General features: G+C 36.0%; 1 protein-coding gene across 2 annotated transcripts in view; it reads right to left on the bottom strand.

Moving 5' to 3' along the window:
- LOC124636209 (adenylyl cyclase 78C-like) overlaps positions 1-5456 on the bottom strand; it is a 53118-nt gene extending 47662 nt beyond the window's left edge. For both annotated transcript variants that reach the window (XR_006985107.1, XM_047172158.1), the window contains exon 1: positions 5398-5456. Coding sequence is in view for 1 of the 2 variants with exons in the window: in XM_047172158.1 (XP_047028114.1) it covers positions 5398-5425 (28 nt within the window). In the remaining variant the exon portion in view is untranslated. The remainder of the gene's footprint in view (positions 1-5397) is intronic.
- Positions 5457-16247: the final 10791 nt, after the last annotated feature.

Here is a 16247-nt window from a genome sequence, read left to right on the forward strand (position 1 = left end):
TGAACCCAGTGAGTTGATTTCTTTGATTAATTATTATGTATTCAGCTCGGAGTTTGGAACACAAATACTGAAAGGGGTGAAGCTTAGTTAGTTAGAGTCGTTGTGCGAGTATTTTTGGTTGATTTACGCGTCTTCGAATTAGGTATTCGGCGTACCTAGTAACTATTCAAGTTTGGTGGTGATGAGTAGGTAGATTTTGATTTAATTATATTCTTCTCGGAGGTTTTGAAATGAAAGTAAAATACTGTAATTTGGAATATTTGATTTTATTTAATGTGCCGTGTTATTTAAAACGCTTGGGAAAATATTGCACCTTTTACTCACCACCATTTGATTTGTGACACCGTGTTTGTTCACCATAATCAAATTTTCTAAAATTCCATATTATTAATATTTCTAAGTGACTCGTAATCTAATTTTGAGCAGGATTTTATTCTGTCTTCCACCTCAATAGAAAACAATTTAGCGAGGAAGTTGAAAAACTCCATCTTTATTAATGAGCGGAGTTTCTCAGAAACTTATTCTTTATCAGCTTCAGATATTAACGATAATTTCATAACTTTCCAAACTGCAATTATAATTTAGCTCAATTTCATAAACAGGCACAAAATATTTTTGGTTTAGTCAAAAATAATGGTAGTTTTGACGCACAGTGTAATAAATAAAATATCACTGGACTTATCATTAAAAAGTTATATTTATTGCTGATTAAAGTATTTATAAAAATTATACTAATGTTAATTGTTTTTCCATCTGAAAAAAACAATACAACCGTTTTTGACCAATGAGCTCCGAAAGCGAATTACCTACACAAGTTTTCATTTCTGTTAAGCCAATGATAAAAAAGTTAACATGTGCTAACAATTAACAAAGAACCCTCGAGAACTATCAATAACCTACCACTTAGTAACTCAGCGTGACACATAAGCAACTCGCTCCAGTGTGGCCATTACATCGCGTCGCTATCTCCCACTAACTTAGTTATCGGGGAGTCCGCTCCTATTTACGCTGGTCACACTGGGAAGTAGGCGAGAGTGCTGACTCGCCATTTGTATTGTTTGGAAAATGGAAGGTAGTTTTTTATGCTGTTTAAGTCTAGTGAGCGTGTTTTTGCTATTTTTGTGAGGTTTTAAGGTGCCATAATATGGTGAGTAAATATTAGTTTATTATAGAGGTGGCTCGTCATGGCGCACGTCTGCCAGTAGGTACCCGTATAGCCTATATGTTACTTCTGAATTGTGTAGCTTCCAACAGTAAAAGATTAGTTCCAAATCGGTTCAGCAGTTTCGGAGCCATTAGGGTTCAAACAAACAACAAATAAATATTAAATGTTTCTTCTTTATTGTATTAGTATAGATGATTGTCTTTCACTTGTATTCCTAATAGGCGCAAATATTTCTTATTTTATTATCTTTGACTTCCTATACTCTTATCGAAGCAAATTAATACTATTAATGTTTGCGGTACTTATACAGAAGGGGACAAACTACAAACGGAAGCATATTTGTGAACAATCTGTAATACCCCAATTATAATAAATCTTGGACTTTGTTCGTTCATAAATCTGACAATCGTGGTAGTCCGAGACCAAAATAATATTGGCACAGTAACTATGATATATTTACGATGTTTGTCTGTTTATCCAATAAAACGCTGCGATACGCTGCGACCACGCTGCGGGGATGTCGTAAAGAAAAATGATCAGCTGCTAATAATAAAGTTTTATCTAGACTATGTAGTTTTTATTTTATAGTTCGAAAGTTTATCGCGACAAACTGGCTGGAATTTTGTTTTTAATTTTAAGAAAATATCCGCAGTTTTGTTTTATCCCAAGTCAGGCAAGCACCAATGCAACTTTTCTAAGTTTGTATGTACTTTCTAAGTATATCTTAGACACCATTGACTGTGTTTCGGATGGCACGTTAAACTGTAGGTCCCGGCTGTCATTGAACATCCTTGGCAGTCGTTACGGGTAGTCAGAAACCAGTAAGTCTGACACCAGTCTAACCAAGGGGTATCGGGATGCCCGGGTAACTGGGTTGAGGAGGTCAGATAGGCAGTCGCTTCTTGTAAAGCACTGGTACTCAGCTGTATCCGGTTAGACTGGAAGCCGACCCCAACATGATTGGGAAAAAGGCTCGGAGGATGATGATCCGCAGTTTTGTTTGAATTTTACTGATATTGCTTGATATAAATAAATATGTTTGATGTAAGAGAACATAAAAATTAAAATGCTCATGACGAGAACTTTCTCAAAAGTTCCTCTTTACTGAATTTGTTCGCGATATTTTGAACTACTCGTTAGCACATGTCATATTTTATTTCCATAGAATAAATATTTAACCAACGGTAAATTAATTACAGCCTCATAATTAACCTGTTAATTATCTCATCTACGTGGACATTTTCATTGTGAATAATGAATAATTATGTAGTTTAATTTCTCTCGTGACATGTTAATAGTGGTAAAATGACACCATGAAGGTGCGTGTTCAATGCTAGCCTGCCTACCGCATTTGCAGCGACTACATGTAGTTACTTATTGATCACATCAAAACATCACACCACAAGTAAACAATAACAGTGTTCGGACTGATTATCGGCTACGGTGTCTGTTCTCTCTAAGAAGACCAGCCAGCTGTGCAGGACATATTATAGTGCTAAAGCATTTGCGCAGACACAGGTGTACTCTGTATTTCCTTACTCTCAAAGCCCAATCGGACGGAAATCCGACACGAGTTAAAGATATTAAGTACATATGTAGTGACTGCTTGCCGAAAGCTCATTACTGGGTAGCCCAACACCACTTGATAAGGCTTATGTGTTAATAATATATTTTCTGCGTATCTAATCTAAACGAGTTTGTTTGCCTCTTTGTATGAACGTCCTAATCTGAGAAAGTACTGGGCTAATTTGAAATTCTTTCAGCCTTAGATTCTTACTGGATGTGAGTGAGACCGTTGGCAGAAGTTAGGGTACATAATAGTTTCTCCTTTCCAGACTAAGGTTAAACGGTGTTGGGCTGATTTCAGGATAGATACGAATTGTATTTTCCATTACGTAAAGTAACTATTAGAACATGAAATAATGCAGAAAATATAACAAAAGTAACAATATCTGAATCGCCCATCCACCTTTCATAATTCACATTGTTTTTGTATATTCCGTGCCTCGTGTTTTACATAATCCTATGATTAAGTTGGAAAACAGTACATACCACTTCAGTTATCAGTATCTAACTCATATTGAGTCAGCGTTTTCTACTGCGTGGGTTCTAATGTACCCATAGATACATAATAATATTGTTTCTTTTGCTAATTATCGACTTAAACACTCATTTCAATATTATACTTGATATTAAAGGTCAAAGCTCCCCATGATGTAATTATGTATTAGTCATAGAGATTCCAAAGAATTTTATGGTAAATCATTTATTAATAAGTTATTTTCCAAGTAATGGAATTTAAGATAAGAGGCAAGCGGTTTTTATGGGCATGTTACAAGTTCGGATAAAACAATTCACTTAAAGAGTATCTATGAATGTGGATGGATGTAGAGAGAGGAAAAAAAACATCAAAACAATTTTGACCACTTAGGAGCATACATACAGTTTGGTTTAGCACATTATGACTATAGTCACCCTCAATTAGAAACCACAACTTATGTAGACAGCATAAAAGTTTAATTACCAAAATTGTTACAATAACTTTGAAATGGCGGTACCGATTTTAATGAAATATATCTAAAAACCACCGCAGGCACATAAGTTTTCATCTAAAAAAACCGCATCTATATCGGTTCAACTATTTAAGTACCACGGTCCCACAGACAGACACCCACCCACGCTCAGATACATAGGTTTAAGACTCCTTTTTTTGCATCGGGGTTAAAAAAAGAACCGCACTGCTCGTCATCAGAGCAGTCATGCAAAACCTGCAACTCAACACATTAAGGTACAAACAAACTTCGCCTAAATGACTCGCCTACTATATTCGGCGTCCATATTTCGGTAGGATTCCGAACGAACAAATGTTGGTACAACAATGTTGGGCCTGCATGGTGCTGCATACAATTCGTGTTTGCTGGCTGCGTGACAAATTAGCATACGTGAAGCTTGCCGTAATTGGGCTATGAATGGCGACTGTGATTCCTGATTTCTCATTAAGCCGGTCGCAATTTATTTTACATTGATTGCAAAAAAATTTGGGCGATTTGTAGCTCCAAATGTGATTGTTGTCATAATTTATATTTTGTCTGGCTACAAAAACATACATTTCATTTGTGTGTGATTAATTTTGTGTCAGGCCCCGTTTAAAACGTTTGTTGTAGTAAAATTAGAATTTGATTAGTTTTTAACGAGCTGAAAATTTATTTTTAGTAGATAGAATCTTTTTACCAATAAATATTTTTGTCGCTTTTTATATTTAGGTACATAAAAATGTCCATTCCGACATTGATAGAGAGGTGAATTCCCTTGCCAATGATCAAACACCATATTAGGGTAATAAAAAAGCCATTATAACAATAAAAAGCCCAAACATTAAACACATTAAAACCTATTTATCGATAACTGTCTCATACGTGTGTTGTTCAAATAGCAATTAGCGCTCATCTTTTGTCTATGGCGCCGCCATTTTGGATTCCCGCGCGTACCTGAATGAAAGCCGAAATGGGGATCAAATGATATGAGGACTTAATTGCGTTACTGAGGTATTTTCTATTTGTTTTTGCACATAGCTATGGCAGAATTCTAAAAGAACGATTTTATTTATGGACTAAGATTACATTATCCTGTTTTATTGTTTAGGGACCAATATAAGGTAAAATGTTCCTATTCAACTATATTTTATTAGATTTATTCTCACTCCTTTAAAATTGTTTTGTGGGTGACGTATGAATATTTTCCATGCGTAAGAAATTTCTCAGTAGAAGCCCAGTACCTGGATTTATTCATGGTTAACAGTTATGGAACATACCAATCCTGCAAGGAGGTCAGATAGGCAGTCTCTCTATGTAAAACTCTGGTACTCGGCATATACTATTTAGACTGCAAGCAAGCTGACCATAACATATTTGGGAGAAGGTTAGGCAGATGGTGAATGGTTATGAAACTCCCATGACTCCTTTAATCTAGGTAGATCTACAATTCCACATTTAAGTTCATCTATAAGTCTCAAATAAAAAGCAGTAATATCTCCTCAGTCAAAATCCTAGCATTTACTTTAATAATATTTTTCCCGCGTGAAAAATATCTTTAAAGAGCTACTTAGAGACCAAAGCCGCTTTGTCAACGTCACATCTTTATACGAAAACCTTTCAAGATATAAAGGTGCATCTGTACTTTGTATCTTCCTGCACTAGTAAAAGGTGTATTATGTTTGTTTGTATGTGTGTTACCTTGTTTCCGATTGTCTGGGGATGGCATGATGGGCTAGGCCGCCCTTCACTTTATATCTGTAACAATTACAAAAGAAGGTTTTACTCAAAGCTTTAAAACTGGCGCGCCATACTTCGGAACTTTTGGCCCGCGTTAGAACTTTCGAGTAGATATTTGACGTTTTGACAGTTGACTTTGGAACATAAAATCCTTATAATAAGTACTTTGTTACTAATTTTAATTAGTGTGAAAGTATCTGTCTGTTTGTTCGGCGGTTACGCCAAACTACTGAACCGATTTTTGTTTAGTTTCTAAAGAGACAGTCTGGAAAAAAAAAACTTGAATAAATGAAATTGATGAATAGGTTTAGATTGGAACTGAATTTATATAACTTAGTTAAGGCACATGTAATCGCTAAAATGTATATGAAACGGCTTGTTACCTTACACACACAAACCGAACGTTTGGTGATATTATATTTAAACATTTACGAAGGAAAGCAGTAATTGTACGAGATCCGCGTGGCGCGGGAAACGAGACAGATTTTTCCCAAGATGGTAAATATATTGCGTGTTACAAAATTTGATTAGATTTTTCGTCGTGCAACACAATGTAGGACATTGTATCTCTTCCAAGTTATTATGTAAGAATACTTATTAATTTTTATATTAAGTAGGTTCCATCAAAGAAAAGAAAACAAGCAAGTTTTACTACGAGGTACTTTTTAACAAGGCCAGGCTTCTTTATTTTGTTTATATCTAAAAAATCTCATCAGAAATAATTAACGGTTTTTCCATTCCTTTAATCTTGATCCTGAAAAAGAAATGATAGATGAAAAGCTTTAAAGGACAATGGGCGATTCCGGTCCAAATGTCCACCACCAGTGGCGGATTAAGAGTATCCGAGGCCCTAAGCACAGAGCCTGTGTAGACCCCCTATTACTTAAATGGAAATAGAAGGTTGAAGAAATTGACCGAGCAAAGCGAGAGTGATGCACATGTAGTTTCAAATGCGCGAGCGAAGCGAGCGCGAAATTTTTTTCGGACTCGTACGGAGGTAAAATTTATCCCAAACGTACTTAATTTTTTGTTTGTTGACAAATGCAAAAACGAAGGCACATAGTTTCTGAATACGCGAGCGAAGCGAGCGCGAAATTTTAATTATTTTTATTATAAACTCAGAACCAAAATTACGTACAATGTAGCCCAAACGTACTTAACTTTTAATTTGTTGACAAATGTAAAAACGAGGACATATAGTTTTTGAAAACGCGAGCGAAGCGAGCGGGAAATCTTGATTATGTTTTAAGACTCAGAACTAAAATTTCGTAAAAGGGCTACATTTCAAACCTTCATTTCTTTCTGTTGGACAAGTAAGATGGATAACGTAAGATCGATAACAACGTCCGCGGACTTAACCGGTGGTCCGCGGACCACTTGGAATGCCTCCAGACACCACCAGCCCACCACCACCAGGACCACTGATCTAAAGCATCCAAAATTTTCGGATATGTTTGTTATATTGCACTCGTAGTTACAGCGTGAGCTTCCCAACGACTGTACGATAGCGACTTCGGAACGCTATCGTTGCCTATTAATTCTTTGCCCAACGATGAGTAGAAGCCGAAAAAAAATTGTATAACAACTGCACAATTGAAAAAAAAAATCACTGCGATCGTACAACAATCTACAGCACTGCGACCAATCAAGTTTAGAGGCGGGGGTGTATGAAGGGTCACTCCCGAACTGCTCGCGCCTTGTGATTGAATCTCATGAATCTCGATAAAATGTAGGTATAAAATGAAACGCCAGCAGAGGATGGAGGCCCCTGGAGAACAGGGGCCCCAAGCACGTGCTTGTTGTGCTTATAGGGTTAATCCGCCACTGTCCACCACGAACGAGACCTATATGGCTGGATAGCCCGTTAAATATAGAGCATTTTTTGTTATGCAAGTAAAAAAAAATATATGCCAGAAAAAAGTTATAGCAAAATCAAATAAAACATTTTATAGATTTTTTCAATTTTATTTTTTTCAATTACTTTTCGTGATGTTCGATTTTCGTACTTTCTGTAACTTCTGAAAAAATAGAATTCTCTCTTCTCTCTAATAATAGAATTGTTCATTATTAGAGAGAAGACACCACCAGTTACATCGAACTCTCTTAGATCCAGGCAAAGCTGAGTATATTCAAGCACGTCTGGCGCCTCAATTGGTTAGTGATTCGTACATCCATCGGGCAAAAAATATGGGCTGTTTATATGCAAATGTGCCTTACTCATCTTAGTTTTAGATAAAGTGCGGAAATGGAAATTAAGAATACATTTTTGGCTATAACTTTTTTTGGCATTGTTTTTTTTTTTTACTTTATTAGTAAAAGTTACTCTAAATTAAGTGGACTATTTAATTATATAGGTCTCGTTCGTAGTGGACATTTGGACCAAACTTCATAAATTCTTGCCCAATCTCCTTTTGGAATCAGTTCCATCATTAACAAACCTAGTATTCTAGTCTAATCAAACAAGGTTCTTTGCAACTGTACCTATATACCCATAGCTTTGCACCTCTATATACAAACAATCCACAGCCATGAAGAGTGGGCGTTTTCTAATGATGCACATAATGACGCTTTTCTGACGTCTCCCGCCATTTAATGACACAATTCGCAATGGCCGCCGATGCATGTCATGTGTTTGTGACGTCACTATGCATTGTGCTTGCAAACGGCACGTCGCCGGTAACTACGATTGACAGCGCGTTGACAGAAATGAAATTAAAGTTCGGCTGTAGGAAATTGAATGGTTTCAACTGTTGCATTTGAAATGCGGTGATTTTTGCGGTTTTTGGTTAGTGAATTTTGACCATATTGTAGTTTTTAGAGGTAATTTTAATTGAATATTTATTCCATTTGTAGAAAAATGCTTGACTTAAAGAGCTGGTTGTGAATTTACAACCAAACGCTAATTACTATTTTTATGATTGACTTTGATATCAAAAACAGATTGGTAGAAAATTAGGGTCATCTCATCAAAGGAATTACCAAGTCCGACAAATAGTTGTCATCTAAAATTAGAACTGACTAAGGTAAGTTAGAAGCTTCAAACTTGCTTGATAAGATTAAGCTTGTCACACAAACATACATGTTTGCCTGTGTAAAGTTGTAGCGAGTAACTCTGTGAGCACAAACTATCTAAGTTGAGCTTTACCAATATTGTGTTGAAGTGTTGGCGACGGTAATAGAGAGCCGTTTAAAGTCTTGTGTTGTTCGGAGTGGTGGGGATCGCTTTCTTTTTAAAACTAAGTAACCATTTTTGCAAAAAGGTCGGTGTTCTTTTTGGTAAGAGACCTAAACGTAACTTAAATACATTTTGTTGCGCTAAAACCTTGTCTTAAATATTTATAAAGTTTTGATTAATTTATGTTAATAGCTTCCCTGTCCCATGAGTCACATGTGATACACACCGATTTTTTAATTATTGTGTCTGCGTCGTGGACAGCGAAACGGTGGCTAAAAAGCCAAGAATTATCCTGTATTATTTTTACAGTACGTAATATTCTCACTACTTTAAACCACTATTTCTAAACATAAACTTGTCTACCGTCAATTTAAATTCAGTTAGTGAGGGCAAGCTAACACGGTTAGGTTAGCGCTATGCACGGAATATGTCTTATTATGACAGTTAATTGTGTTACCTCTCCCCTTCGTCCCACGTGCACGAGATAATAAGATACGATGCGCTGACAAAATATTAAATAGCTTTTGTTTTTAAGAACGTATGTGCGACACGTTGTTGTTGTTTCTGAGTAAATTTTTTCATGAATTTGTAAAAGGGGGTGTGAATTTCAGTGTTGGAAATAGAAAGGAAAAAAATACTGCACGGAAAATTGATCTTCTCACTCATTCCCTCTTTCTGCATTTCTCGTATATAACCGAACGTCAAAATACCGTTTGTAATAATAGAAAACGTCAAATTCGTAATTTCTTACTCTATTTCAAGGGATGTTTAAAACCATGACGCGTTAGTCAAAACATCTTAAATGGCTAATATTGCCACTAATAAAAAACATATACTTTTGTAATTGCATTCTTGAGACACAAACTTATCACCTAAATCTAGTCTAGATTCATATTTTTCTTCTATACCGTCTAGAGCTCTAAGATGAAGTCACATTAAAAGCTGAACTTACTCTTTTTCTAATAAATCTTACTTGTATAGCGTTATTAATGGAGCAAACCCTTTTAGCACTATAATTATTATGATACTGGCCCACTGGCCTGGCACACTACACTCGACCACTATCCCAAGAGGTACATTCATCATTGTTTATTATACTGTTAAAGTAGACCTATTTTAGCCTGCTTTGTGGCGTGAAAAAAGTCTCTGTAGTTTTTTCCCTGCTTAGAAAAATGGACCACAAGATAATAGTACCCACGTCTTTTTAGAGGACTTTTCATTTACTTTTTTTACGTATAAGACATTTGTGCTGAAGTTATCAACATTTTTGTGAGTGACCCATTTTTTTTGCTGTCGAGTGTAAAATTACGTTGTTTGGTAGAAGATTATCCTACTTGTCTGAGTCATTTGGTAGATATTATGTGTTATACCTACAAACATTTTCCTTATATTATGTACCTATTTATGTATGTATATTCAAGTTACAGCTGTTTCTCATTCATCTGCATGTGAAAATAATCACGTACTGGGTTGTGCTTGTAATTTAATGAATATTTATTTACACGTTGCAAGATATAATTTTGTTTTATTATTCTTTGTTAGGATACGTGACTTACATGTGGGAGTAGTCTTGATAGTCGGTCCTACTACGATTAGAATAGATAAAATGCAGTACATTTTTTTTATAATTTATTTAAAAAGTATGAGCTGGGCAAAAAATCATATATATTAGATACTAGCGTCCGCCCGCGGCATCGCCCGCTTAGAGTTCGGATATATCGCGTTTCCAAGAGAATTCTTCAAAAGTCCGGGATAAAAACTATACTATGTTCTTTCTCAAGGCCAACTCTATCTCTGTTCCAAATTTATTAAATTAGTTCAGTGGTTTAAAGCGTAACAGACAGACAGACAGATAGATAGACATAGTTACTTTCGCATTTATAATATTAGTAGGGATAATTAATAGATTATGATTCTGAGTTATAACATAGAAACACACTAGGTACTTCCACTAAAAAGCAATAGACGGAAAATATATTTATAAAAGATTATTCTGATTTCCATATTTCTGATAGCCAACCAACAGTTGCCTAGTACTGCCTAGTAGCCAATGTTGAACAAATCAGATGCAGTTAAGCGTCATCCAGTCGTGCCTACGGTTGAACTTTGCAATCAACAAGTCGGCTAAACGACCTACCCACAGATGTGTGAAAGGCATTGTTCACTCAAAGGGCTGTTTGATTGAATGGCTATTTACCTAGTTGACATATATATAAGTATACTAGCTTCCGCCCGCGGTTTCACCCGCGTTCCTAGATAACTGCTTCCCGTAGCTGGATGGTGACAAAAAGTATCCAATCCCAGGTCTAAGCTACCTTCCCTCTAATTTCCAGCCATTCACGCGTGATGGTGTGACCAAGGGACATAGGGATTCAGTTTAAATGTTTAGATGTAACTATGTATATCACACCGAGACAAAATTCTTGCAAAAAAGGCAAAAATCTTTGTACAATTTCACCAGTCAAATTTTCTCCTCGGAAAATTGTAACCGACCACAGCCCAAAACCCTCGGTTCGGAATCATTTAATCAAGTTAACTCGAGTGTACAAACTACATAGAGGGACATGGAGGTTCGCATTGGATACCGAACTCTTTTCACTGAACATCCGAAGCATGTCGGTGAAAATAGCTTTCCGTTTGAACGAACGAAAAACACGCAAATTAGGATATGGTGCGGGATTGAACGGAGATGGGAGCGGGAAAATAAATAAACGTTTTGATTTTTTTTTCGGATGGTTTTATTAAGTGAATGTGTTTTTTTTTTTCTGATGTTTGTATTAGTTAAAAGAAATCCCACCCAAAACAAAAATGTGAAAGACTGCCAAGTACGATAATATGGGAATGCTTCGCCTATAAAAGAAGTGAGATCTGAATAAGTACCAAGTTCCATACACATACCTCAGTTAAAAATAGTTACTTTTTAATGATGTTACTTGGCAAGTTTTAATAGATATATATACCTACCTCCATGCTAAATTTCAAGTCAATACGACCATTGGAAGTGGTCTAGGTTTTTGATGAGTGTCAGTCAGTCAGTCAGTGAGTGTATAGTAAAAATAGCGATTTTCTGACGTCAATATCTCAAGACCTACAATAGGTATATTAATGAAATTTTGTATTTTAGATAAGTGAGGGAGTCTCAACAGATACTAGAAATTTGATATGCTTAAATAAAATAGATTTTGAGTTATAGGGGGGGTCGAATTTGGCCCGAAATGGTTCGTGTAATATAACCCACGGCCGGTGTGTCCCTTTTTTTGCTCGAACTTGGCGGACACACTGCCGTGTGTCTAGATTGGTCGTGCTGGTAGGTAGATATTTTAAATTCAAAAGTTTTGTAAAGATGTATGTGTGTGTGTTTGTATCTTCGATCGTGTCCCTAATATACGAAGCTTTGTAATAATTTATCGATATTCCCGATATCCTAAGGTTTGCGGTCGATTGCCGAAAAGGCACCCTTATGGGTTATTGCGTTAGGCTGGCAGTAGGTATCGTCTACCCAGACATACATAATTTAATATGATTACATTAAAGATTGGGGGAACCTAGACGGTTTATCGGTATTTTTGTCATGGTGAAATAGTGTGTTTTTAGGTCATAGGACATTTAAGGCTTAGATTTGTACCTTTGGGACTCTATAAATTAATCTAATGTGTCTGTTTGAATGTTTTATGGACGTTATTCTCGTTGGTTAGGATCATTTTATAGACATTTTAGGATACCCATGTATTATTCCGGATTATGTGGTGTTACTTCATTTATATCACACATGGAAAAAAAAACTATTTTCTTTGCCTATAGATTGTATTAATGAACCAGAGAGAGTAAATCCTAAAACAACAACATTATTTTCAATACAAGTATTTTTGCCTATAGTTAATGAACCAATAGTTTTGTCATACAATTTATACTAATAACTATGTACATACTCACAATAACAACCGAACATCGACACCACATATCACAATTACACGAAACACGATCCCACTTAAGTTCAATTAAGTAATTAAAGGCAACAGGCCAGCAACAGTGGCGCGACATGGCGGCAATTATCGCGAACAATTGCTTTTGAGACGACAATTAGTTGCCTAGCTGCGGGAGGCTGGGCCACGATTAGTAGCGCCGCGGGGGACGCGACGAGACGGCGGTGGCTGTGACAGTAGGAACTAGGCTAGATATAGGCATTAGACGATGGTAAGTAGGTATTGGAAGTCTGCTTTAGGTATGACCTAGTAACGCACGTCGAATGAAAAAGACCCGAATATTGTTCATCATAAAAATCTGCTACTAGAAAATGTTTTTGTTCTCTATTCAAAGTACAATAAGGAAGTTAATGATGTATGTATATTAGAAGCGGTCTTGGTACATGGATAGATACCATCATATGAACTGACACACCAAATTAAAGCTTACGTGACACCGATGGGATTTAAAAATAAGAACACCTCCACTTACTCCAAAATCAGTATTTTATATTAGAACCTATGGATAGACAATTCAACTTCGTAGATCTATCGACATACATAAATAGCGAATGCAAAATACTTCTAAACTGAGTACTCATCTCTGAAGAGGTAAATTGTACGTAATCCTCAAAGGAGGTTAACGACCACAATGTAGGTAGATCCACTATAGTTCGGCCATTCAGAGAATGCGTTCCTGACACGTCGCGATTGAACTGACGACGTAACTACATTCATTGATTATTGATATAATAATGTTGTTTTAATGCTCCTCAATTGTTAAAACGGTAAACAACCAGCAAAAATATTTTTATCGTAACTGCAACGCCATTGCAAAGTTACGTCGTCAGTTCAATCGCGACGTGTCAGGAACGCATTCTCTGAATGGCCGAACTATAAGCAGTTTTCAGAAGCAATCACATTGATGACTGAATGAGAAGATTGGACGCTAGCCCCAATCTAGTTTGTCGACAATGAATGAGCACCTTGTCGTAGCACTCGCTACGAATGGCTACGACATTGTAACTTTGCTCGTAGTCTGTGACGTCACTCGTAGCAAGTTGCTACGAAGAGATAAGATAGAAAGTTGGAGATAAGTGCTGGGATAATATTTTTGGGAGATTGTGTTCATAAGCATGGTTTATTAGAGACTATATTTATGTTAATACGAGGTGAACCTCTCTTAGGTCTTCCCTTTTTTTGTCACAAAATATATTATCACTTCAATCGCTTCAGCCGAAACTTCAAGAGAAAGCTACAAAATTGAGAAAGTCACGTTCTTAATTTAATAATTCGTAAAGATTTATCACAAATCTATGAAGTCTTATAATGAATAGTATCTAATTGACCCATACTTTAATAAAATTGTGAAAAAATAAATTAAAATTATCTACATATAACGTAATAAATTATACGTACAATGCCAAGCAGTTGTATTGTGAAGGGAAAGCATTTACTGTAGGGCGGAGTCTCCGGGAAATCGTCTCATTTCCCTTTCTTCAGCACTTGGAGAACTAGAAAGACACAAGTCTTGAACAAACTTGTGTCTTTCTAGTTCTTATAGCTAGATGTTTTATTGTTGGAAACATCGCTCAAATCAAAATTTTAAGTGTGTATATTTGATTTTGTATAATAATATATTTTTTTCTTTAGCCTCACAAATAAATAATAACGAAAATACAACATGTTTGAATTTTGAGTTACGTCATTTCTAGATACAGATACGTAGGTGAAACATAACAAGCCCCCTCACTCTCAAACTCTCAAACTTTAGTGCATCATATCTTAGGATATTTTAAATAAAAAATATGTGTCCATTATTATTTGCTTATCTAAAAGACGGACTCACTATTTTTTTATCCTGTCAACACGCCTACTCTACAGTTTTAATGAAGAATTTAATTCGTGACCTAAATAAATTATTTCACGCACACAAATAACCTAGTCTTTAGACTCCTAGATATTAACATTCAAATTAATTTATATTCATTCATGAATCTAAACTAATATTATAAATAGAAAAAAAAATGTATTTTGTTTCTAATGGATAAAGTCAATAGTAATAAGTACGATTTTCCTATAAAACTGTTACCACTGACCTGAAGTTGACTGTGCTAGTACTACTAGGCTATATTTTACACACACGACCCGTTGACCGCGGGAAAACGGCTAGTTGAAAAAATATTGCCTGTTTCGTCCTTCGTCGTTAAATATCATAAGACTTTTCCTACTTAGAAATCTTACCCTAACACTTAAACAAATATATTTACGAGGTCAGAAATTGCTAGCACTGGCATCCATAAGCCAAGCTTTGCGACCCTAAAATATTTTATTTGCAACCGTAAAATAAGTTATTTCGATACCAACTCATAAGCCGCCAAAGGGATAACAAACTGCCAAGTTATAACTTTCATAAATAAAAATACATATGTCGGGACAATAATAATGTCGGGACACCTTTTTCACACACGGTCGGTTAGCCCCATGGTAAGTTATTTATTAACTTGTGTTATGGGTGCTAACACAACTGATAAACTACATATAGCTACATATATACCTATTTATAAATACATATCATAACACCCAGACCACGGCCAACAAGCATGCTCATCACACAAATGTCGACCGAACCGGGAATCGAACCCGGGACCTCAGGTTCGACGGTCCGGCATGATGACCATTGCGCCATCGAGGTCGTCAAATATCAATGTATTCATATACATACATATTTATGTATATGATTTTCTAGAAAAGCCGTTTTCTAAAAATTACACAGAGTTTTATACCTTCCTATTAATATCGTAGTAGTATATTTCACTACTAAGTCATAAAAATATCGTAACAATTTTAAAGACGGTACTGATAGACTAAGCATTTTTTTAGTTATTTTTTTTAATTAGCCTTTGTCCCACCGCTGGGCAAAGGCCTTTCCCATAGCCTGCCATTTTTCCCTATCGGTCGCCATTTGTAGCCAGGCCATGTGGAAGTTGTCTAGGCCCTCTCTCCAGCGTTTTCTTGGTCTTCCTCTTGGTCGCCTACCATCATCAGAGACTAAGCATACTGCATAAAAAACAACTTGTGTGCGAATTGCCTACTTCACATTTTAAAAGGGTTCGATTCACCTACTTTATAAGCGTTTTCATTCTTTGAGCGTAACAGACAGACAAACGAGTTAATTTTCAGATTCATGACGCCAAAACAAATAAATAAACCTTGTAAAATCTCGTTTTAATTTGTCACTTGTCACCGAATTCCATATTAATTTGTCACATGTCACGTTGTGCATATTCCCGGCTCATTTACATAAATAATTGTTTGTTTACATATACGAGTAATTGTTGACGCACGGGAAATTGTATGTGGGGGGGAAGTTTCGTAATATTTCTATTGACCGAATTTGTTTGTTTGTAATTTATATTTTGTTTCGGAGATAAATTGTCTTTGTTAAAAGGACTCGGGGATTTTTGGGTATGTGCCTGTATTGAGATAAGGTTTCGGTGTCGAGCTATGGTACTAATTAGGCTTATAGTAACGTACAGACAAAAACATACATGCATACAACTTCATCACTATTACACTAATACTATAAGCTGAAAGTTCGATTCTCGGGTCGATTGCTCGGGTTCGATTCCCGGGTCGGGCCGAAATCGCTTTGTGGGTTTTCTTAAAACTTA

The sequence above is a fragment of the Helicoverpa zea genome, chromosome 2, assembly GCF_022581195.2.
Source record: "Helicoverpa zea isolate HzStark_Cry1AcR chromosome 2, ilHelZeax1.1, whole genome shotgun sequence".
In the NCBI taxonomy this organism is placed as follows: Eukaryota; Metazoa; Arthropoda; class Insecta; order Lepidoptera; family Noctuidae; genus Helicoverpa; species Helicoverpa zea.